General features: G+C 40.2%; 1 protein-coding gene across 5 annotated transcripts in view; it reads right to left on the reverse strand.

Annotated features, from left to right (window-relative positions):
• Positions 1 to 214: 214 nt before the first annotated feature.
• srf (serum response factor) overlaps positions 215 to 24971 on the reverse strand; it is a 32282-nt gene continuing 7525 nt past the window's right edge. The window contains exons 2-8 of one of the 5 annotated variants that reach the window (XM_023327032.1): positions 24414 to 24680; positions 11368 to 11608; positions 6714 to 6878; positions 6250 to 6354; positions 4800 to 4997; positions 4631 to 4707; positions 215 to 2486 (exon numbers count right to left, since the gene is read on the reverse strand). In XM_023327032.1, coding sequence (XP_023182800.1) covers positions 2388 to 2486; positions 4631 to 4707; positions 4800 to 4997; positions 6250 to 6354; positions 6714 to 6878; positions 11368 to 11608; positions 24414 to 24680 — 1152 coding nt within the window. In that variant the 3' untranslated portion in view covers positions 215 to 2387. Of the gene's footprint in view, positions 2487 to 4605; positions 4708 to 4799; positions 4998 to 6249; positions 6361 to 6713; positions 6879 to 11367; positions 11609 to 24413; positions 24681 to 24971 lie in introns of all 5 variants that reach the window. The other 4 variants (XM_023327031.1, XM_023327033.1, XM_023327035.1 and 1 more) reach the window with 4 other exon arrangements.

Raw genomic sequence — 24971 nt, forward strand, 5'->3', positions numbered from 1 at the left:
AGGACACCAATCACTGCATCATGTCTGGTTTTTATCACACCAGTCATTTTACACCTTAACATGGTTTTTCCTACTAATTGCTGTAGAACAGGAAGTTCATTTAGTCATCATTTAACTGATGGTTATACTTTTTATTAGGGTCCGTTCAAAATCAGAATGATTTTAACATTCTTTGTCCTGATAAAAAAAAAATTGCTTCTCCACAGATGTGATCATTTTTCCAACAGTTTGCATTTCATCTTTTTATTACAAAATGTCTGTACAATACAACAAAAATACACAATCATTTCTTTCAACGACGAGGTGAAAAACACAAACTCTGTTCAATCTTTAAAAAAAAAGAAAAAAATTAAACATTTCCTAATGAGTACCAGAGTGAATGTCTGTAACTTGACGCTAACAGACCGCAGGATGGCATCATGATCGACAGTCAGGTTTTCTTTGTCATGTTCTGTCATCCCACCAGTTCTGGAGAAATGAGTCAACAATAAGCAATCCCCCTTGCAGGGTGAAGCAGAAAACAGGGCGGCAGGTCCAAAAGCCGTGTGAGAGAAATATCCTACAGCCTTGCATTACTTTGCTTTCAAAATATGCCTTTGCATCATAGGCACTATGGCGCAAAAAGAGGACGCAAGTCTAGACTTGCAACTCAGACTCAGTCAGTAATCTTAACATTTTAAAGCACCTCAGGACACAATCCCTAACAATCACATCCTTGTTCTCGCAGAAAACCGTTCTCTTTTCTGCCAGCTTTAAACTTTACCCACAGATGGATCAAGGCAACTAGAGTAGCATCTGGAAATGGATCTACTTGGTCTGAATTAGTTGTATTTTTACAGCATCCCTGGTAAGGATCAGTATAAAGCCTTAAAAGAAACTCGTCTTCCATTGCAGTGTCACTGAAAAATGTAAACAAATTCATATAAGTAGTTAGGAGGGAAATATTTAACAAAATTAATTACCAGCATCCCAATACCATACATGGTACAGGGTAGTTTTTAGCTTAATTTGGGAATTTTCATTTGTTTGCTATATTCTTGGGAGTATAAATATGTTGCGACACTGAAAGACAAAACCTAACTTTAAACTAAGTGAAGAAAAATAGGTACAAGTGTTTTTTTTTGGATCTCTACACTCAGAGGAATAATAATTAAAAAAAATTTAATACAATTAAAAATGATACAAGCAAGGCTTTATCTAGTTTAACCAAAAAGCCAATTTCTCCTCATAATATCTGGCATTATGTTTGAAAAACTCAACATTTTAATTATAATCTCGTGGGTGGTACTCAAACTGGGTGATTATTGGGTTTTTCTGCATAATTATGATCTAAATCTTAAGGCCAACATGTATTTTTCGAATAATTTTAAGGCTTTTTACTCATTTTACCAAGGATATACGTCAGTTCATGAACATTAAACTAAAAGTTTGATAGGAAATATTTCAATCCGATTGTCACGCCTAACAGAGGGTACAGTACTGAAATCTTCTCTAAAGTAAAGAATACAACAGCAGTAAATTATAAAAGGGTTATACTTTCACTGACAAAGTTACATGATCTGGAAATTCCTTCAAAACAAAAAAAACAGCATAAACAAAAACAAAAGCACAGAAAGCTGTAGATAGCTTTCTTTCTCCATCTTGTAGTGAACAATGGTGCATTAATTTTCACATCCATGTAAATAACTCAACTTCTACATACAAAACCCACTATGTAAAAAAAAAAAACTGTTACATGCCGTTGCACAAACTGAACCGACCAAAAAATACAACTGTTCATTTGTTTTAAAAACTATTTACATTTCCAAATGTTGTTTTTTTTTTTTTAACGTTTTGTTTTAAGCCAGAATGCAAGTCTCTCTCCTCCCTCTCCCAACCCCCGTTTTACAAAACCCCAGATGTGTGTACGCACACACACACACAGGCACATGCTTGTGCACGGATGGCTCACACAGGAACATTCAGACAAACAAATGTCTCTTTGGCTGGTGTGAAGCTGGTGGCACCTTGCAGTCCGTGTGTGTAATTACATTTTGTCAAAAGGAAACAAAGCTCACGCTAAAAATAACACCATCTAACAGCATAGAAAATAGGCTCCAATTATAATATAGTGATATATCTCCTATGTATTTGCAAATATATATATATATATTTATATACCAAAAACATACTTCATATTGTTTAAGGGCCTGCCACACATATGCCCTTCATTGTGTTTATAGATATGTACTGATAAATCACATTCAGAAGAGTGATGGTAAATTTCAAAGGAAGGCATCAATAAATAGAGATGTGTGTGTGTGTGTGTGTGTGTGTGTGTGTGTGTGTGTGTGTGTGCGTGTGTGTGTGTGTGTGTGTCTGCCATGTTAAACAGCTCCAGCCGTCCGTCAGTCGCCCTTTGTGCTCTGTGTCGTGTCCAGATTGACCACCTGGAGCTCCGTCAGGTTACTGCTGCTGCTGCCGCTCGACTGCTGGCCAATCACCATCTGCGGAAAAATTAATTAATAAAATTTTTTTAAAAACGCTAGCGTGCCAGGAGAGAGGGGTGACTACAGACAGCCAATCACAGGTCATCACAGCAGCCAGAGCAAATGGAGATCCTGCAGCTAATCCACAGAAAGCCGTTTGCCCTGGATAAACACTCAAGATGACGCCATAAAACACATTAGCTTAATGTTTGCCACTTCATTTCAATCATTTTATCCATGCACTGCTACTGTGGCGCTACAGGCGCAGCTCAGTAAACTGGAATAACTTCAAAAAGTTCATTTATTTTAGTAATTCTATTAAATATATTAATATATTATATTAAACTCATTTTAATGATGAAAGTATAATAATGCAAGTATCAAAAATAAGAACTAAAAAAATTCTGTTTATCTGAAAATTTTATTAAATATGATTATAAAAAAGGACTACACAAGTTTTCCTTCCAGTAAACTTTCATATAAAATGCATCAGAGATTAATTTTTTTTTAAGTTAGAGGAAATGGGTATAATTGAAAAATATTACTGAAGTATTAATAAAATAAATGCTATTTCCACTGAATGAAGATTACAGCTGTGTTTTTCTCTGTGATGTAAAGCAAGAAAAGAAAAACTCAACTGAAAAGCTCATCTTATATATTGATGTATTCCACACAGCGTGACATAATAGAAGTGTGTATTTCAAGTAATTGACAGTTAGAGGTAATGAAAACCCAAAATTAAGTTTCTAAAATTTATTTTCTAATATTTTTCTGTTCTCATTACATACGAACTATTTTTAAAAAAATGTATTTTATATACAGAAATCGTATCCTGACATTTTTTTTTACTGTATTTCTTCCTTCCACTGAACTTTCTATTAATATTAATGCTCAGATTTAAAAAATAGATAAAACGTGCAATGTATTTTTTGAAATCAGAGAATATTAGATATTTTTCACTCTTTAAAGAGTCTATAGGTTAGAATGAGTTTGTAGGTTAGAATGAGTCTCGAAATTTTGTATAATTTGTAATCATTGCCATATTTTTTGTAACTTTTTTAATCTGCTCTTGTACAAATTAAATAACTTCTGCTACACTTTAGTCTTGATGACGCCAATACATGTAGATACATTAGTAGTCTGTCACAGTGGTGCCCAACATTTTTATTACCGCGGACCGGTCAAGACTTGGCAATTTTGCTGCGGACCCAGCGGCGCGGGGTCGGGAGAAGGAACCGTCAGATAATACTTCTGCATGCTGGTGTTCCCGCTAAAGCCTTTTTTCTCCCCCCAATTTTCCCTTTACGACAATCTTACAACGTCCTGCAGTGTGTGGTGTGTTACGTGGTGGTGTGTTGAATATGCCAGATCTAAAATCGGCCATATTCAACATTGTCTTGACTTGGTCTTTAAGTGGCAAAGCAGTTTGAAGGCTTTATTGCCTCATTAACGAGCCGGTCACCATGCAGAGCTTGGAATGTGGGAATCACCTACCGGGATAAATCCATTCTCCTGTCTCTTCTCTGGGTCTTTTTTCCTTCGCAAAGAAACTTTCCAAAGAATCTGATCTGTTTCTTACTCATTTTGCTGCTTGTGGGCTCAATGTTGGCGCGCAAGACGTAACCGAGAGAATCCGGTTAAAGGATTTTCAAAATAAAAGATCCTCCAGACTCAAATAATACATAAACTGGAAATATTTAATTATTTCGGTCCACGGGCCAGTACCAGTCCGCAGCCCGGGGGTTGGGGAACACTGGTCTATCACATGTTTTTCTTCCCTTCCACTAAACTTGAAAATAATTTTGGGTTTTCATTAGCTGTAAGCAACAATCATCAAAATTAGAACAAAGTGGTTCAAATGTATCGTTATGTGTAATGAATCATTATGAGTTTACTAAAATAAATGCACTTTTTGATGCGATTCTTTTTTTACTAAGATGCACCTGTGTATTTGGCGTATTCTGTATGTGTTTGGCAACAAATAAAAACCAACAAGATGCCAGCTGAACACTCCACATTCATTCAATAAAGACCAAACAGGATGCAGCCCTGTGGCCTGTGTGCCAAGTGCTCTGTTAAGATGCATTAGTGAAGTCAACGTGGCATGCTGGTTGCATAGGGAATATGAGAGTTTCACTTGTGAAATGCAGATCTTGCCGTACTGGGTGTAGCTGCACTGCTGAGACAGGGATCTGCACCGTGCCGGGAGGTGCTGTGAGGAACACCTGAGGGACGGCACCTGGGCAGGAAAACACAGAAAGATCACAAATCTGTGAATCCTCGCCTCCAGTCCTGTCCCTGCTGTCTGAAGCGACCCGATGCGGCTCCCACCTGTGTCTTGGCTGTGCGCGTGGGACACCTGCATGGCCTGGGTTCCCTGGGAGAAGGCGTTGAGCACGGCCAGCCCCCCGTCGGCCAGCGCCGGCGTGGAGGCGTACATCACCGTGTGAGGGCTGGGGTACATCATGTGGCCCGGCACAGACGTTGGCACTGACGAAGTGACGATGGTTGCCGGGAGACTCACCGTTGCTGGGGGAGATGGAGAGAGAGTCTAAAGGCATGAGGGGTGTCCACATGTTGGCCAGCAGATGGCGCTTAATATCCAAACTCTCTTTCCTGCTCAGGCTATCACAATGTATCGTTTATCATTTATAGTGGGAAAATTTCTTATCAAGATAATTTAAAAATTACCACAAAAAGAGATATTAATTAAGAAATGTTTAGTTTTCATTTCATAAATGGTTATGTAACATTTTGAGGCTCTAAACGAGTTTTATTACCTGGATTGAAGGAAATAAAACGGCTCTTTGGTTTGTAAAGGTTAAACACTGATGGGTTAAATAAATAAATATTCATGTGCTAGACTGGCCTAGTCAAAGCCTTGTACTAAATCTCACTGAGAATTTGTGGCAAGGCTTAAAAATTGCTGTTCACAGAAGCTCCTTATTCAACCTGATGAGCTTTAAAGTCCAACAATAATCTCTAAAATGGAAATAAAATCCATTAAAGTTTTTCGTTGTTTGAGGTAACAGTACTTTTTTTTGAGACGTTGTAAACTTTTTATTCAAAGTAATACTATAAAATATTAAGAAACTGTGTGTACAAAAAATTCTGGTAATAATGACTAAAGCATTGAACAAAAGTGTTTCTTCTGGAATTAAGAAATTATTTAAGTTAAGAGAGAGTACAAATAATTTACTCTAATTTACTAATAATTATTAAGTTCAAAGTTAACATTTGAACTTGCTAACGAGAAAAGTAAAATCTAAATGTATTTTAGTTATCAGCGTGAAACTGTGGAATGAATAAATTGATGATCTCAAATGATGTGCTTTTTTTGGTGAGTTTTAAACGCACCTCAAATGTAAAATTATAAAAGAGAAAATATAAAAGTGTTATCTAGATATATATTTGTATCTCACAATCTTTGACTGTAAATGTCTTTTATGTTTTCATGACATAAAGCACTTTGAACTGCCCTGTTGCTTAAATGTGCTATACAAATAAACTTCATTGATTGATTGATATGTATTGTGTAACCATGTAAGTTAAGTATGTGTATATACATTGATATTAAAAATAAATATTTTTCATTATTGTAGGCTGCTGATTCTTTGAATAGGGTTGGCATGTATATGTGCCATGCTCAGCCTATTCCTGTTTTGATATAATATTGGTAAGCAAAATAAAGTTTTCTTTTTCGTAATGCTGCAAATGTATCAAAATAAAGTTAACCTGAATCTGCGTACACTGTGATTGTTCCAGTGAAAATCCGACCTACCGGTGGAGTTGGCGGAGGTGTGGGAGATCTCGGGGCTGCTGTCGCTGTTGGAGTTGGGCTGTGTGTTGGGATGGACCTGGATGGCCTGGAGCTGCTGAGGAACGCCTGCACCTGCAGAAAGAAAAAAACACATGCACACACACGCGCACACACACACACACACACACACGCACACACACGCACACACACACACACACACACACACACACACACAGAGGCCATGAAGCCACTGCAGCAACTCCACAGAACCTGACCCAGGGAACAGCAGCAAAGAACTACGTCACATTAGTACCGTTAGCAGAGTTAGGAGAAAGTCCTCTTGCGTGTGGAGAGAGTAACTCTAGCATTAGATGGTTGAATATTAGCAGAGGAAGTAGGGAAAGCAGTGTGCAACCAGCAGGTTTATGAAGGTATGATTGAGATTAGCAGAGGCAGGCATGGTGACAGCATGCAGAGCAGATCACCTGTGAGGGAGACAGCAGCAGGGAAGCGGAGGACAGCCTGCTGTCCCTGCTGTGGCTGCGGGGCGGCGGCCAGGGTCTGACCATGCTGCCCCTGGAGGGCCAGAAAGTGCTGCTGCAGCTGGCTCAGAGGAATGGTGGGGGTGCTGGGGGGGAGAGGAGTGCCTGCTGCAGGGGCACGCACACAAATACACATGGGTTAAAACTAAATAGTGTTTTAAGAAAAAGCAGAAATCCTGTTTTTAATTTTTCTGAAGCACAAAAGTGTCCTCTGCATGTTCAGAGACTCACTAAATATAAAAAGGCAACATTACTATCTCCTTCCCTCAGCATCTGAAACTGTAGATTGTGAGATCAAAGCTGGATAAACGGCAAGAACGGCCCTAAAACTCTACAAACTACAAAACTTAACCTCAGTCTACCATTACTAGCCTGATCAACAGCCAAAAAATTGTCCAGGGTTTTTCAACCGTTTTTCGGGTCATTTTGATGTGCTGAATCCAAAAATGAGGTCAACTTTCTGAACTATGGAAGCAACATGAGCATCAAAATGCATGACTTGTTCTCACATATGGATCGGTTTTCTGAGAATCTGGGATCAACGAGTGATGAGCAGGAGGACAGACTCCATCAGGACAGAAAAGAGATGGAGAATTTTGGACAATGAAGACGTAATGTTCAATTTACCCTTATCAGTGTTTATTATTCAATTTACAGAAAACCAAGTTTGTAACATTTAATTAATACACTGTTAGAAAACAATTTTTTTTTCTCCTAAAACCTTTTTTGGATGAGAAATCTTACTAAAGTGAACTGATAGTCACAAAAATGTAATCAATTTAGTCATAAGATCAGATTTCTCTAAATCAAATTAGAATAAAAAGTTGGCCTGATTGAGAAAAATGGATGTCATTTTTGGATTCAGTGGTGCAAAATAGTCCTAATTCAGTTGAAAAAAAAAAACAGACTTCTAAATCTTCCAAAAAATATTTTTTTGTAACCCAGTGCTATTATTTTATCTTCTAATTAACGTATAATGTGTTTTGCCTCTGAGCAATGAAAGGTAAACACCAAGTTGTTGGCTGACAGCCAGGACTCACAGGAGCCGAGGACCAAGTGGGATCATTTATTTTTGGTGGCAGCCAACCCACAACACCAAGAAGATTCCTTAAAGGGCTGCTGCCAAAGCGGCCGTCATTGTTTTCCCTCAGTTCAGACATTAATTAATCCGGTTCATTAATGTTTGACCTTAAAGCTGAAATGTGGAACCTGCAAAAACCACAGATTTTTGCAGGTTCCGTCTTCTGTGCCGGAAGACGGATAGCCAAATAGACAGATAAATGGATGGATGGACAAACGGATGGATGGACGAATGGTTGAAAAAAATTTATGGGACTGTTGAATAAATGGAAAGATGGCGAAACTGATTGATGGACAGAGAAACTGAATGACAAATGGATGGCGTTATGGATGAACAAACTTAGGGATCGTTGGTTGGTTGGATTAACAAAATGATATTTGGGTGGGTGGATGGATGGATGGATGGATGGATGGATGGATGGATGGATGGATGGATGGTAAGAAAAACTGATGATCAGGTAGTCTGACTGGAGAAGGAACAGACACGATGGACAGGAAATCTTAGGGATGGGAAATAAAATCATTTTTGAACACTTCATTGACTTTTTCCACCCTTATTCAAAAATAGAAAATACTTCAACTGAACTCCGTATTTATCCAGACTTTCAGACTGTAGTAATTCAGTTTTTGTTTTTTGTTTTTTTAAGTAAAATGACGACTTCTTTTGATTCTAGACGTGGTTGATTCAACATGATGTCTCAAATGTAAATGTAGGATAATGGGAACATTTATGTTCCCATTATGAAAAATGTCACATCTTCCTTTTGGGAACATGAGAGTAATTAATTAATTTAAATTTGTATAACAGTACAAGGTGAACTGCTGATGTTCTCTTCAAACACACCGAGTTCTCCTTAGAACCCTGAAACAATAACAAAAAAGATTTGTTCAACATCCAAGTTTGAAGATCTTGAGCTGTAAAAGTTCATTTTGTTGGCACACAGCAACCAGCCACACCAACTGTGGATGAGCAGAACAGCCTGACTCAGGCTTGTTGTCCTTTTGGGTTGTCATTTTCAACAGAGCTGTCCTCCCCCTCCGCTCCCTGCCTCTTTAATGGCATTGAAAATGTTTCTGGCAACAGAAAAAGAATGACAATCTCCAAAATGCAGACACCAGGGTAAAAACACAAACTTCTAATGAAGACTTGAACAGCATATTCGCATGGCTTTCCATGAAACTGAATGAAAGAATTCATTTTGAATGCATTTGTGAAGGTAGCAGGCAATAGATTTCCTTTCTGAGCAGGATTCTGAAGTGGTTTTATGCTCCATACGCAGTTGCTGCAGTAGGGTGGGCAGGCCCCATCAAGCTGTCAACTGTGGAGCTTTGATTGTGTGTGTGCGTGTGTGTGGAGTGTGTTGTTCCACCTGGTGCTGCTGCCATGTGCCAGACAGGTGGTGAAGGGGAGAGAGGGAGCAGGCAGCAAAGCAAGAGAGTAGAGGGTGGAGGGACAAGGTTGCAAAGGGAGAGAAAGCCGGCAAAAGAAAAATAAAAACAAAAATCTGAGCAGAGACACTAGCTTGTTCCCCCGTCAGTTAGAATCATCTGCTAGAGAGGCAACATGTTTCTGTCCACAAATACTGCTTTATCACCACAGCTGATACTGAGAAAATGAGCATTTAATGCAACAGAAATCCTCTTCAGCACGAGACAACAACTCAACTGTACTTTATAAAAAGGTACGCTGGCAGCAGAAAGATCAGTTTGCAAAAATCACAACAGGTGAAGTAAACAGAGACTTGACAAAGAGTCTAATTTCTTTATAAGAACTAAAAGAAATCACATAAAAGCTACTTTTTTCCTACTAACTATAATAAAAAAATACTAAAATATTTTCAATGAAAAAAATTATTTTCTTGAAAATGGCACCAGGTTAGAGCTTTCTTTCGTTTTCTACACATCTCCATCATTGGAAAAAAGTAATTACCAAATTATTCCCATATGTTCCCATACACATCTGCAGAACTACACCTCGATTAAACTATTGCATTTATATTTGCAAATTAAAGATCCCACAATAAGTCCTGGACTTGAATAGGCTATTAAGGGACAGCTGGTGCTTTGACAAAAAACCTCTCCCTGTAATGAAACTGACCAGCAAACAGATCCTTTCTTCCCAACTGAAGAGGAGCTACTGCTAGCATGAATTCGGCTACGTTCACCCAGTTGGTCTTGATGCTCAATTACAATTTTTTCCAAAAATCTCTTTTTTTTGTTTGTTTGCTTGCTTTTATTTAATTTTTTGCATCTCCATTCATACTAGTTTTTAAATGTGACCGCAATCAGACTTTTGTGTGAGCGGTTTACAACCTGGAAGCAACCTGAATGCACAGAAGAACTTTGAAATAACAGAGCTACGCAGTGTTTGTGTCTATGGATCTATTTTAAAGTTTATTCAGCAAAAGTAGCCGACAGTATATTCGCAGTGTCATAAGATGGAGGAAGCTAACAAAAAGAAAGCACAACTAATAGAGATTGCGCTTTATGGAATATTGACTGCAACTCCTGTAGAGAAGTCTGTGTTTGTAGTCGGAACCAGGAGTGGTGGGATTGTGATGTGATGCGCTTCAGTGACTCAGACATCTTTCATAATCATTTTCATTCATTGTTTACAGATTCACCAAATTATGAATCTCCTAGTGCCAAATTACGACACGTCTCGTATCAAAGACGTAAAATAATAAGCGGCATGACCGCTCAGACTAAAGACGCATCTGATTTAGTACAACATAACAGCACAAAAAAAGTAGATTTGAATCGCATTTGACTGCTGTGTGAATGTAGTCCAAGTTGCTTATTCATATGCTGGTAGAAGAAATAAACATACAACCGGCAAAAACAATCAGTGCCTCTCTTATTTATTTATGGAGTCTCCGTGACCTCCTGAAGAGAAATGAATAATCACAGGAGAGACCATTCAGGAAGCCTCCAGGGACTTCCAAACCAGAAGCTGCTTCACAGAGTTGATCAAGTGCAGAGTTTGTCTATGGAGTCCTCCCTTAATGAAAAGGTCATTCCTAGTTCAGCATCACTCCAACACAAAGGATCAAACTCCAGCATGCCTCAATTATAATTTCACCACAAACCAGAGACACTTAACTGAATATTCATAACTAATTATGGGGCTTGCTCATTGGCCCTCTTCGCCAGGTCTATTGTGTCCCTCTCACTTAATTATTCGTGTCCCCATCTGACTATCAAAGGTAGGGCCCGTCGCCAATAGACGATGTGTCTCCCTTGGATACCGCGGGCTTTGTGAAACCCGAGGGCGCCGAGTGTTGGTGACTCGCTATGAAGAGCTGCAGCGTGGTGTGAACAGCTCAGAGAGGTAGGCGTGACCACCTGAAGATGACGGCTGAGGTCACGCTGTGGCACCGTTCAGATTCTAATCAGCTAATAAGCTTCACTGCACAATGACATTAGCAAAACATGGAGGGACAGGATGAAGGTAAGACAGACAGAAAATTTAAAAAAAAGGAGAATTTGAACAGAGCACCGACTGCTGAGGACTTACCGGACATGAAGGTGAAGCCACTGGGAAGCTGCATGACTCCTGTTGAGGCGCCGGCTGTCTTGAGGACGGTTCCATTAGCGCTGATGTTGCTGCTGGTCGAGACGGGCGCCAGGTAGTTGGTGATGGGAAACGACGCACCAGTGCTCACCTGCATGGTGGTGGAGGTGGTGGGTACCGTGGACTGAGTGCTGCTCGTTGTGCCCGGTAGATTGGCTACAGTGAACGCTGGCTTCAGTGTGTCCTGCAAAGGAAATCAAAAACTGAATACAGAAACTGTAGCTGGCATCTGATATGGAAGGTCTATCAATGTCGCAAAAAAATTGGGAAAAGGATCCTCCTACAATCCAAGAAAACCCAACTTCTGCCGTTCATTTATTGCCTACAAAGTGAAATAACCTGATGGTTGGGTACATGAATATTAAACTATTTGTATGCAAATACAAAATGGCCATTATGTCTGATTTGAGAATTTTTATAGCATTCATCTCCTTATTTATTAAAATGCATAACTAGCAAAAGAAAGAAACTGAAAAAAATGACCATCGTATGCTGAAGGTCACAATTTGTCAAATTAAATTTGAGCCAACTGGATTTGAACTTTTATGATCACGTTTCTCTATAGTTCATAGTACTGATTGTCCACAAAATCGGGAAACATTACAGATGAAAATGACTGGATCATGAGTCAAATCCCTAAATACACAAACTAAGACCATTTTTAGCTGGATCTTTTCTGGTGTCTGCTTTTATCCATAATCTATCATAACACATCATTAACCAGAGGAATAAAGTGATACACAAAGTTGTTGAAGGGACAAACTGATGGTTGGTAGGAAATGTCTCGAGACAGTTTCTTTTCGTGCCCTAAAAAAGGCCAAAACTAGGAACGTATCGTGATGACCAGCATCCAATAAAGTGTACAGTACCTTGTCCTTTAAAGGGTCATAACCTTGTATTTCACAAGATTCAACGGGCCCAAACAGGCGTTAGAAGAATAATAATTGAAAATGCCATGTATGGTGAGATAAAAGCACAATATGATCCCAAAAAGATGGTAGGAATTGGCTAAAGAGGCTCAGAATTCCCCACAAAACACCAACCAGTAATGCAGTTGGATGCAAAACAGAATCTTAAGAGACTGTTTAACATTTTATATTCTTTCAGTATTTCAGGGATCAATAGACTGCTGATAGAAACCAAAGCTTGCAAACAAGGAGCAGTATGGGGTGTTCTTAGATTAAATACCAAATAGAGGCAAGAGAAGCTCATTCCTGGTTGGAAATAATTTAAAAATGTCAGAACATCTCATCCATTTATCTTGCAATTAGAATTTATTTCTTTATTTATCTCCATCTGCCTATATATCTCCATCTCACCACTTTTGAACTATCATTTGGTAGGGTTACTATGACAACTGACTGACCATAGTACAAGGCAAAGAAATGAGGCAGATGAGATGATCAAAAGGAGAGAGATGTAGCATCACACTGTACCCTAATGTGCAGCTCCATTGAACCACCTAGCAGGATGTGTCTGTGAGTGGGCTCCATGATGAGAGCAGAGTGGGCGTCAGGCTGAGACTAAAAAGCCCAACTAAACCCACAGTGCCACAGTGTACACACTCACACCAACACTTAGCACATGATGCTAATGATGTTTAATAGCAGGAAGGGAACAGGCCTGCATATTATTAAGCATTCAGAAGGTTTCAGTTTTGTGTGGGTTCACTGCTCTCAGGGTCTGGCTCCAGGTGATTAAACTTAAATATAACAATTGTTACTGTGGGGAGGAATAAATGGAGCGACAATGAAGCCAAAAAGTTTGTGAAACCTTTCGCTTAATCTTTAAATAAAGAAACATTTTCAATTTAAGCACCTATTTACAGAGGTATTACTATATAATCCTTTAATTATGTGGATTAGTAGAATACTCCATTCTCCAAATTTCCCAACTTTTAAAGCCATTAATACAGAAGGTTCATGGTGAGGTTTTGGCAGAGATATTTGCAGTATTCAGGCCTTTAATGAAACCTGCGAAAACCAGAGGCCAGAACAAAGGAAGCAAACAAGAAAAGAAAACGAACAGGATGGACGAACAGACAAGCTCCACCAAAACAGACACTTCATGCACCAAACCCAAATGCCAGCAAACTAACAACAACCACCTTCTGTGTGGATGTTGTTACTGAGGGAGGAAAGCTCCAAGTTATGTCAGAAAATTGGATGGACGAACCGATGGATGGATGGATAAGCAGACAGAAATTAAGGAGTGAACAAATTGTTGCAAACAATTGGTATAGTGTGTTTCCTTCCTCTATTTTGGGTCAACATGGCATCACAACTAAAAAATGTATTATTAAGTCATACTCTGGGAAGTAATACATGACATTGGAGAGGTTTTAAACTTAGGAAGCTGAAGAGCAACAAACCACAATGGTCTGGGTTTTCTTACACCAACCTGTCAATACATGAACATTTATAGACATCCCTGATGTCTATAAATCTATGATAGCTACAGTAGTAGCTACAGCTAATACCCAACCAAAGTATTGCAAAGTGAAAAGAAATTGATTGATATTTTGGTTTCACAACTTCTTGTTTGTCACCTGTATTGTACTTGGACTGAAAATGCAGCATGGAATTTGCCCTAGTTTCCCAGTGTCATTTACAATCCGTCAGCAGTTTGAGGGCAACATCCAGATGATAACCTTTCAGATACTTGATTAATAAAAATCCACCTGATATTGGACCGATATTTGGCTCACATTTAGCGTCTTTTCAATGTTTCTAGACTGAGAAGGGAATCAAAAATACAAATTTCTCCACAGTAGTATATGAGATGGAGAGAAAAAAGAGAAAATCCAAGATTATCATCTGGATCCACAAAGTTAGTAACATACAATATCTAATGCTGAAACAGGACTGTGCAGCCAGCTCATCCTGGCAAACTATTGGTTTTTATATGTGACTGATTACATGGGTGAGAGGTGGTTGCTCCAGCATGGACTTGTCTGATAAGACCTTTCAACCATGCAACCATGTAAATGGAGCTACTGTACAGGCTCTCCGAGCAGCTATATGTCATATTTCTCATAATATGATGTAAAGACAGCATTTTAACTTCAAACACTTTCAGTTTTCTGGTCTGTAATAAGCTGGGGATGGACAGGTCCTTTAATAAAGTATAAATGACTAAAAATGCACAACTATTATCTGTTTAAAAGGTCTGCACCTCAGACCTGGACTAGTCCAAGGTCCCTCTCTGGTTTAGTTAAACAGCAGCTCAAGCGACGGGGGGTGGAGTGAGGAGAGGGACAATTTGAGCTCAACAGGAAAACCGAATGCATTCATACAACAGAGCACAACGCAGCTGTAATCACGTCTTCACACTTTCTCCAGACTCCCCAGCTAATACTCAGTAAAACTAACAAGACAGACAAGAGTAATTGAATTGAGGAAGCAGCAAAGTCAGAGAGGAGAAAGAAAGTGTGTAGGTAGGGGCAGATCTGAGTAGGATACATCACAGGGGACAGAGTAGAAACAGCTGAGGGCACAGACAGCTGGAGAGAAACCTGAGCACCCACGAAGGGCAAATAGCCCCCCTCTAGGCCAGATGAGGCAGCATGGGTCCGCTCATAAAGCCCCCTAACGTCTACAACCAACCCAGATGCTCAATCTTACACAGTTAGTTAAGAAAATGGCTCACTGACATGACAAGGTCATCATGTTCCAGTTTTCCATTTTACACCACTCAGGGGAGAGAGGGACATCTGCTCCTGCTCTGCAAACGTGTCGTCACTGAGGTCCAATCAGTGGCTGGGAGGTTAGCTTCAGAAGGTGTGCCACACAGAGCACTCCTACCTCCAACCAGCCTGTCACTATCTGTGTGACCCACATAGAGACCTTCCACTGACCTACTGCTTTGTTTGACCAGCTTCATGGTCAACTATTCAGCTCTGCTTCATAGGGTGCATTCACACGACCCTGTTTAGTCCTTTTAAATCGGACTCTAGCTTGTTTGTCTAGAAAGTCCAGTTTCTTTGAGAAGGTGTGAATGCACATCAAACTCTGGGCTTCCCATAAACCTAGGTCTCTGTTCGGTTGAAGTGAACTCGAATCCGATCCAAAAGCAGGAAGTGGACTGTACTGCAGGGCATTCTGGGTAAATACAACCAAAACAAACTTTAGTTCTGGACTTTGGTCCATTTGAACACACAAATAACCTCTTGGCTGTTTCTCTGATTATTGTTCTCCTTACCCGGTCAGTAAGTTAATGGTGTGTTTGTCTGGAAATGCTCTTTACATTTTCAGACAAAGCATATCTGTGCTTTGTCTGTTGCCTTCACATTTTTGACTGCAGAGGGTCACAAAGGTTCCTCTCTGGTAAAGTGGCAATGCTAAAAGTTTTACACTTTCAGATCACCGTTTTGATTTCCAACCATTAGATAAGCTGCAGCAAGATAAGGGAGAGGCAACTGGTCTGGCATTCTGTTTGGCTGTGATACCTTCCTGGTGGAGGGCAACAGCAAAGATAATGCTCCCAACAACTTAACATTCTCCCTCTCACATGCCATAACTTCATTTTCTTTAACATAGAGGAAGGTACTACTGGATCAGTTCGCCTGTTTCATTTCGCTCTTTCTTCTCAAATGCCCAATCGGTCGTTGCAGTTTGCAGTTTACACTGAGCCAGGCTCTGGTTCTACTGGAGGTTTCTTCCTGTTAAGGGGCAGTTTTTTTCTCTCCACTGTCACTACATGTGTGCGCGGTATGAGGGATTGCTGTAAAGTCAACGACAGGAGGAGTGAATGATGCAAGTCAATGAAGGGATGCAATTTTCTTGTTTTTTAATCAATTTATATACTGAACTGAACGTGACTGCATTGTTTGATAACAGATCGGTTTGGTATGATTGAACTGAAGTATAGAATAGAATAGAATAGAAGTACTTTATTCATCCCAGCAGGGAAATTACTTCGCAGTTACAGCATAGAGACAAGACACAATAACAACTACCACTGAGTAGTAGTTGTAGATAAAATAAAAAATAAAATATAAAATGCTGTTAATATAAAAAGCAACTTAGAGCAGTCCTTGCAAAGATTCAAAAAATGCAGATACAGTATGTATATGTAAATATATGTACAGCAAGTGTGCCACAGTGCAGTTGTGCAAAATTGGACTGATTAGTGCAGAACAATAATTTAGCTTTTATTGTACAGTGAGATGGCATGTGGCAGGAAGGATTTCCTGTATCTGTCCCTACGACAGCGGAGCTGGAGCAGTCTATGTGAGAAGGTGCTCCGCTGTCTGTCCACTATGTGGTGGAGAGGGTGCTGTAAGTAAGGTGAGATGATGTTTTTTAAATTGCCGTTATATAATTTAACTAAAAAAATTGTATCTAATCTGATCCGGTGATTCAAACTTCTGCAGATTCAGATGAATTATAAATACAAGAAAAAAAAAATTTGCAATAGTTTTGTTTGATAGCGTTTTGAATTCAACAGGCATTAAGGAATTAAAAAGTTGTTCCCATTTATGTATCCAATCATAGCATTAATTCTTGCAATGTCACTGATTTTAAATAGAATCAAAAAGAAGTACAGCAAAAGAAGTATACTTGTAGGTTTTTGCAGCATTTAAATTAAAAAAAAAAAAAAAAAAAAAAAAGGCCAGCACCAATCTGTGCCTGATTAACTAGATGTTACCACAGCAAATGATGTCAAAGTTTTATAGGTGAGCAAGTAGAGTACCAAGTAATCTGATATAAGACTTGCCTCCTTAGCCGGCTATCTAATCCATTTTACAACAGAAGGATTTAACTACAGAGACAAAAATGAACTTTGAAAACAACGAGTTGAATATTGAGACAGATTCTTTAAACAAACCAGCAATCTTGTTAAAGCACTCTGGATGACTTCAGGTCAGTTTTTTTTGTGTGTTTTATTTTTTGTTTGATTTTATTAAACCTTCTAAGTAAAAAAAAAGAAGAAGAAAAAAAAGAGAAAAAAACCCTCTGGCCTTCCAGATAAAACATGTTCCAAAAGGAGAATACATTTGAGTAATTAGAGTAAAAAGGACAAATAATTCCCTTTTCACAAGAGATTTTATTCACTCCAAACTGAAGGTGACAACTGGCAGGCTGGTCCAGTGTCGGTGTGAGAGACCATTGTGCAATTTACTGGTTACTGGCCCTCTTCTAATCTCCCATTTGCTGGCTCCCATCTCCCAGTTTGTCACTCTGCCAGCAACATGGAATTTGCAGCTCCATTTGGGACTGCTAAAAAAGGCAAGGCAGCCCAAGTGGAGGAGGTGCAGCCAATGGCGGCTGACCTGTCCAGTTGCTTGCTGTAAAATAAGGGGATGGAAGTGGGGGGTTGGGGGCTGGTGACATCATGTTGCTTTCCTTCCCTACTAACACATGCAACACAGTGCGTATGCATAAGTGTACAATATACTGAATAGTGGACTTGTCAAGTGATTTACAGAGGCTCTTTAAAACCAAGCTGCACACAGAATGGCAGCGGTTTACTCAGGACATTTCCTGGTTGGTTTGGCTATTCAAGCTGCACTAATGAGCATTACAACTGAACTCGGGGAGGATTTTAACAGCAATGACACTGACACACCGAGAAGTAGGGAAGCATGGGAGAAGAGGAGAAAGAGGGAAAAACCAGAGCATACTGAGAATCCACTGCTTTCCAGCATCTATGAGTTATGAGACTTGTTATTTATGTCCTTATGACTAACCTAAAGAGCAAAAAAGGTTTAAAGATTCAGCATTCAAGCCATATCCTAAATTAGAGATCTGACATAAACAAAACAGAAAACTCTGGAGGAACGCAGGGAGGCATTAACAGTGTTATTTTTAACATACTGGGTTTTTAGTGGGCAGGACATATTGGCTAAACAATATTTACAATATTAGGAAAATATGCCCTCACCTTATTGTGGTGGAGGGGTTTGAGTGCCCCAATGATCCTAGGAGCTATGCTGTCTGGGGCTTAATGCCCCTGATAGGGTCACCCAAGGCAGACAGGTCCTAGGTGAGGGACCAGACAAAGCGCAGCCCAAAGACCCCTTATGATGGACAAGAACTTTGGACTTGGTGATCCGATGGCTCATTTGTTGAGGCGGCTTATTGAAGCTGTGGCCGCAAGGTTGTTGGTGCCTGTTGCTGTGGCAACCCTCGAACCCGTTGGTGGACACCTTTGGTGAGGGATGCTGTCAGGCTGAAGAAAGAGTCCTATCGGACCTTTTTGGCCTGTGGGACTCCAGAAGCATCTGATGGGTACCGGTGGGCAAAGCGACATGCAGCGTGGGTGGTTGCTGAGGCAAAAACTCAGGCATGGGAGGAGTTTGGAGAGGCCATGGAGAAAGACTTCCGCACGGCTTCGAGGCGATTCTGGTCTACCATCCAGCGTCTCAGGAGGGGGAATCAGGAGGGGGAAGCAGTGCAGCACCAACACTGTTTATAGTGGGGATGGTGTGCTGCCGACCTCGACTCAGGACGTTGTGGACCGGTGGGCAGAATACTTTGAAGACCTCCTCAATCCCACCAACATGCCTTCCATTGAGGAAGCTGAGCCTGGGGACTCTGGGTTGGGCTCTCCAGTCCCGGCAGGGCCCTGGGGATGGATGAGATTCGCCTAGAGTTCCTTAAAGCTCTGGACGTTGTAGGGTTGTGTTGGCTGACGCAACTTTGCAATATTGCATGGACATCGGGGACAGTTCCCCTGGATTGGCAGACTGGGGTGGTGGTCCCCCTGTTCAAAAAGGGGGGCTGGAGGGTGTGTTCCAATTATAGGGGGTCACACTCTTAAGACTCCCTGATAAGATCTATTCAGGGGTCGAACCTCGAATTCAGGAAGAGCAGTGTGGTTTTCGTCCTGGTAGTGGAACACTGGACGAGCTCTGTCTTGTCTCTATGCTGTAACTGCGAAGTAATTTCCCTGCTGGGATGAATAAAGTACTTCTATTCTATTCTATTCTATTTTATACCCTCAGCAGGGTCCTGGAGGGTGCATGAGAGTTCACCCAATCGGTCTACATGTGTTTTGTGGACTTGGAGAAGGCGTTCGATCGTATCCTTTTGGTGCAACAGGCGGATTGGCTCAGCATCTGCCATGAAGTGGGCGCTGTACCGGTCTGTCGAGGTGAAGAGAGAGCGGAGTTCAAAAGCGAAGCTCTCGATTTACCGGTCGATCGACGTTCCTCATCTATGGTCATGAGCTTTGGGTCATAAACGAAAGAACGAGATCGCGGATAACAAACGGTCGAAATGGGTTTTCTCTGTAGGGTGTGTGGGTTCTCACTTAGAGATAGGGTGAGAAGCTCGGTCATCCGGGAGGGACTCAGAGTAGAGCCGCTGCTCCTTCATGTCGAGAGGAGCCAGTTGAGGTGGCTCAGGCATATGGTCAGGATACGTCCTGGACACCTCCCTGGTGAGGCCTCCTCCCACCGGGGAAGACCCAGGACACGCTGGAGGGACTATGTTTCTCAGCTGGCCTGGGCACGCCTTGGCATTCCCCCGGAAGAGCTGGAACAAGTGGCTGGGGAAAGGGAAGTCTGGACCTCCCTTCTTAAAGTTGCTACTTTCTGGAAGGGGTATGGTCCATTACATTCGGTGAACCTTATGACTTTTGGACCGTTTAACATGGATGTTGTTTTTTTTAACCAAAACTGTATTTAAATCGTGGCAACCTTGGAGATATTTCTCACTCCCTTTGATTAAATTTTTTTAACCTACAAAGAATTAAGTGTTTTGTATGACTTCTATAAGTAATATTTACAGAGTAGATGTTACCCAGTTATTCTGAAATGCTTTGGAGACATAATCTGTCATTTTTCATAAAAGTCAACTTACTATTACGATTGTTTAGCAATCGTAAGAAAGTGGAATTTGTTTTCAGTTTGTGCACATTTTATGAACAAGGGTAAGACTCATTTCTCACCGTTCAAGTGAGTTGGACAGACCCAATTAAAAGGAAAACTGAATCTGATCAGTTAGCAGTATCAATGTAGACAAAGAAGATTAACTTGAAACTTGTCTTTTTTCTCCCAGAGCAACTTCCACCATGACTTTCTATGACTACAAACATCATAGTCCTGTAAGTTGACACAAAATGAAGCTGAAAACTAATAACCAACAACACTGCTGTACCTGTCAGTATTAAAAAGGAACAGCTGGGAAATATACCTTTTTGTTTTTTACTGTTCAGGAAAACAAGAGGGAAATGTCCAATTCTGTTTTCTATAAAGCTAAAATCACCTACTAGAATCGGTACAAAATGTAATAAGCATTTTGTTGGAAGAGCTGGTTTACTTTGCTTCCATTCTGAAATACAAACTGCTGGAGAACCAGACACTGAACAGATAAAGATGTGTTAACATATTCTCCTGTAACCATGGGCCAGGACTTCACTGTAGCATAACCTTAAGTAGAAATAGCATTTGCATGAAAATGTAAAAATAAAAATGAAACTATGTTCCTGGGAAAGCCTTAGGATTCCCCCAGAGATACTGGCCCAAGTGGCTGGGAAGAGGGAAGTCTTGATCCAAGTCTCTGCTTAGGCTCAGATTAGGCAGAGAATAAAACAAAAATGTATACCATGATCCAATTTGTTTGTTTTATTGTTTTAAACAGAAAACAAAAAGTTATTTTTATACACAAACAATAGTTCAAGTACTTAATGTACAGAATATTTGCCATTCTTGAAATTCAGCTTTTTATGGAGTAACTACTATAAGAAGTTGGTATTAACTGGTTTATTAGTCAAGCTATCTGCTCTAGGAGTCAGCCACTACAAGTAGCTTTCCAAGTAAAACTTTAAGACAAGGCAAGATGATAAGTGATAGGTGAGGATGCTCTGTTGGTTTTCTACACTAGTATTTGGCTAGCTGGTATAAGACTAAATGATATAGTAGCCAAGCAGCACCAAGGAAAATAAATGCAGTTCCTGGATTGTTAGAAATATTATTTGCTCTAAATGATCAAGCATCAACTAAAGAAATGCATTTTGGGCAAGAAAATGTTTATTTTCTTATATAATAAAGTACGTTTATTTGCAACATAATGTATTTCCAATATTGTACAAAAACGGGGGAAATGGAAAATCTACAAACATGTGCCAGTTTCCTTTGAGATTAATCATCAGAATAATCAATACATTAAACCATAAATAATCTTTACTTGCAGCCCTTATTTGTTCTCTGCAAAGAAAACTGATAGGCGCTTTTTTTCAGCCAGCTGACTGGCAGTTGGGGGATGGATGTCTACTGCCTTACAGCTGGTTTCTTTCTTAAAAACCTTCCTAAACTTCTAACAAGAAACACCACAAGCAACATCGTTTTCGTCATCCCTACACTAAATCATGTCCACTTATCTCATAAACCTGCTTTTTTTCTTCTTCCCCTTCCAAAGGTTCTCCACTTCCCCCACCAGCCTCTGCAAACTGAACTGTTTAGACTAGCTTAGTCTGTATGCATGACACGCCGCTCTCATGATGGACAGAGTCCAGACCCTCACACGGCAGCAACCATACGGCAGACCCACTGCATTGAAACCATCCCTCAAAAAAATGGTGTTCACCTTCCCTGTCTCAGCCATAACAGCCCCAAACCACACATAAATCACCTGTCTGACGGTTCACAGGAGTCATAATGCTCTCCCGCAGGCTTGGCTGCGGAGGTGAGATGGGCCACCGGCAGCAGCATCCCCTGCCAGCCGCCTAAATGGACGGCCGGCACTGGTGAGGCATCTTTAGCCCACTTGCTCCTATCTGCATCCGAAGCTCCCTACCGTATCGCCAAACGTGAGGGGGGCTTAGGGGCGGGGGAGAGGAGAGGGTGGAGTGCAGCGGAGGGTCGAAATCACAGGACTCCAAAGACAGCTGCAGCTTATAAGGAATGCGAGGGGCCTCAGCCAAGAGTGCAGGCAGGGAAACCATACCATATATGGCAACAGAGGCAGAATCTAATTTTTATCAATGAGCGGAGCGGGCATGAGAGTGGATTAACATGCAAAGGTTGAGCTCCCATCCCTGACGGGAGTCTGGTACGCATTAGCTGGCGCCCTGCGAACACAGCGAGTGGGCAAAGGGGGCCTGCATGCGTCTGTCTTCAAAAAGGTGCACACTTAAGCTGTGCAAACAGTGAAGGGAATATGGACTTCCAGCACACGATTGATTCCTGTGCAATCAGGAAAGAGAGAAAAAAAAGGAAGTGGCGGATAAATTTATTACTGCTGATCAAGACTTTTGAAGATTAATTTTTAACTTTATGTACATTCAAATGGTAAACTTGTTCATATTTATTATATAAAGGTATTAAAGTTAATGAGATTTGTTGCAACAGAAATTAGCATCAAATTGAAAATGTGAAAGTGTGTTTTCATGCATCTGTATTCACCAAATAAAATCCAACCATTCTCAAATCCAAATAAAATATGTTGAATTTTCTGTTTTGACTTGACTAAAATAAATTAGCAAGACGGGTGAAGTTATAATATGTTGATATGCTCAGATTGAGTTTAAAGGATTAAAATGTTATGAAAAGAAGAAACATGGATCTTTCCACAGACTGTAGAGATGGGTAGTTGTTTCTTATCCTAACACAGCCCAGACCTGCTGGGATTTATCTTTAGGAGGAGTGTTTTTTCTGGGTGAGGAGAGGTCACAGAGGCAATGAGTAAAAGACTATTCCCTTCACATATGGTGGTTAATTCTTTAAATCTCCACATCTGACTTCATCTTCAGTCTGCAACCCTACAAGGAACTACAGATAGTTTTTACTCAGCCTCATAAAATGGTTTGATGGTGAAAGTGGAGATTTTGAACATCTCACAACAACAAATTTTATTCATTAGGGTCATATGAGATGCAGTGAGTTACAGTGAAGAGGATGGTTGAAGGCTTTTGCTTGTGTAATGTAATCTCAGCATAAATGCAGCTGTTCTGCCAAGGCCTCTGGGGTTGGTAAGTGAACATTAGTGAGCAAACAGAATCATGAAGATGAAGAAACACAGAAGGCAGGTCAGAGAGAAGGTTAAAGCAAGGTTAGGTTACAAATTGATATTCTAAGCTTAAACATCTCATGAAGCATAAATGTAGCATCTGAGAATGGGAAGTATATGGCAAAACTGCAAACCAGAAAGAAATGGAGCAAGGGAAGAGTTAAAGTTAGAGATGCACTAATTAATACCTGTAAAAAAATAATTCTAGATTGGGTAGCAGTAACAAAGTGCAATACATAAGAGCAGATATATAAATCAGTCCAGTTATGTCAGTGTTTAAAAGATTTTTCAGGTCAATTCAGCATTGTTTTTCTGTATCGGATTGTTATCAGTCGATGCTGAACCTCAGATAGCTATAACTGTATCAGAAGTGAAAAAAAGTTGTGTTGTTTTTAATTCCAATTTATTTGTTGTTTTCGGTTGTTGTGTTTTATTTTGGCTATTTAAAATTTCTTCCAGTTAGAGTGTTAAGACTTCTTTACAAAATTAAAGTTTATTGGTCATTGATTGGTCAGCTTGCATTATTATGCTATTATAAATATATTACTTGAAAATGGTCTCAAAACAACAATATTATCATCGCAATAATTTCTGCGACAGTTTACCTTCCAGCAATTTTTTTTTTGTGTGACAAGCCTACAGCTTGCAGAGATATACCTGTAAAGAAGCTACTGTAGTATTTTTATTTGTAAAATAACCAATTATGTTTTTTACCTTTATGCATTTATTGTGACAAAATGAAGGAAAAAGTTTTAAGACCAACACTTATGGACGGTACGATAACAACAAGGCCAAAGCAAAAACCTTTCATGAAGCAGGAGAAAGCTTAAAACTGTTTACATTTTAACTTTTATCCTCCACAGCTGGTAGTCAGCTTGATTTATGTCCTCTTGCATGCCTGCATGTCTTAGAGATGTTTCTTACAATATTCATCAGTCACTCTCTACAATGCTTTAACTGTTTAATTAATCTCTCAAAGAGAACAGACAGAGAGGCATGCACTGAATCAGAAGCATTCGAGTTATGAGTTTTTACCTTCGTATCACCCATGCTCTCCGACTCCGACACCTGGTAGGTGAGGTCTGTCTCCTCAAAGCCCGTGGCGCTCATGCGCTGGTCCATGGAGGGGTCGGAGCGCGGCGGAGAGTCTGGCGAGTTAAGGCATGTCTGGATCAGGGCTTTGCCCGTTTCGCTTGTGATCATAGGCTGGAGTTTCCGGGTGGCGAAAGTATAGACATGACCCGTTTCGCTGGCCACCAGCAGCAGAACCTGGGTTCCTGTCAGGGTTGAGAGTTCATAGGCCTGGGGAGAGATAAATCAGGAACAGTAAGACATAAAATATATATATAGCTCACCAAATTTGGACTTCCTTTTGATGAATTATTCTCAGCAGTGAAGGGAATATAAAAAAATTCCCAATATGAACTAGTGGAAAAACAGAAATAAAAAGCCCAGTGCAATTTATAAATACCTCTGTAGTGAACTGTGACGTATTCCATGAAGCTGAAGATAAGACTCCCAGAATAGAGAGTGTGATATAGATGTGAGACAGCAAAGTGCTTGTTTGCATAAGCAGGGGGGGATATTAGCACT

Source organism: Xiphophorus maculatus, chromosome 22 (assembly GCF_002775205.1).
Source record: "Xiphophorus maculatus strain JP 163 A chromosome 22, X_maculatus-5.0-male, whole genome shotgun sequence".
In the NCBI taxonomy this organism is placed as follows: domain Eukaryota; kingdom Metazoa; phylum Chordata; class Actinopteri; order Cyprinodontiformes; family Poeciliidae; genus Xiphophorus; species Xiphophorus maculatus.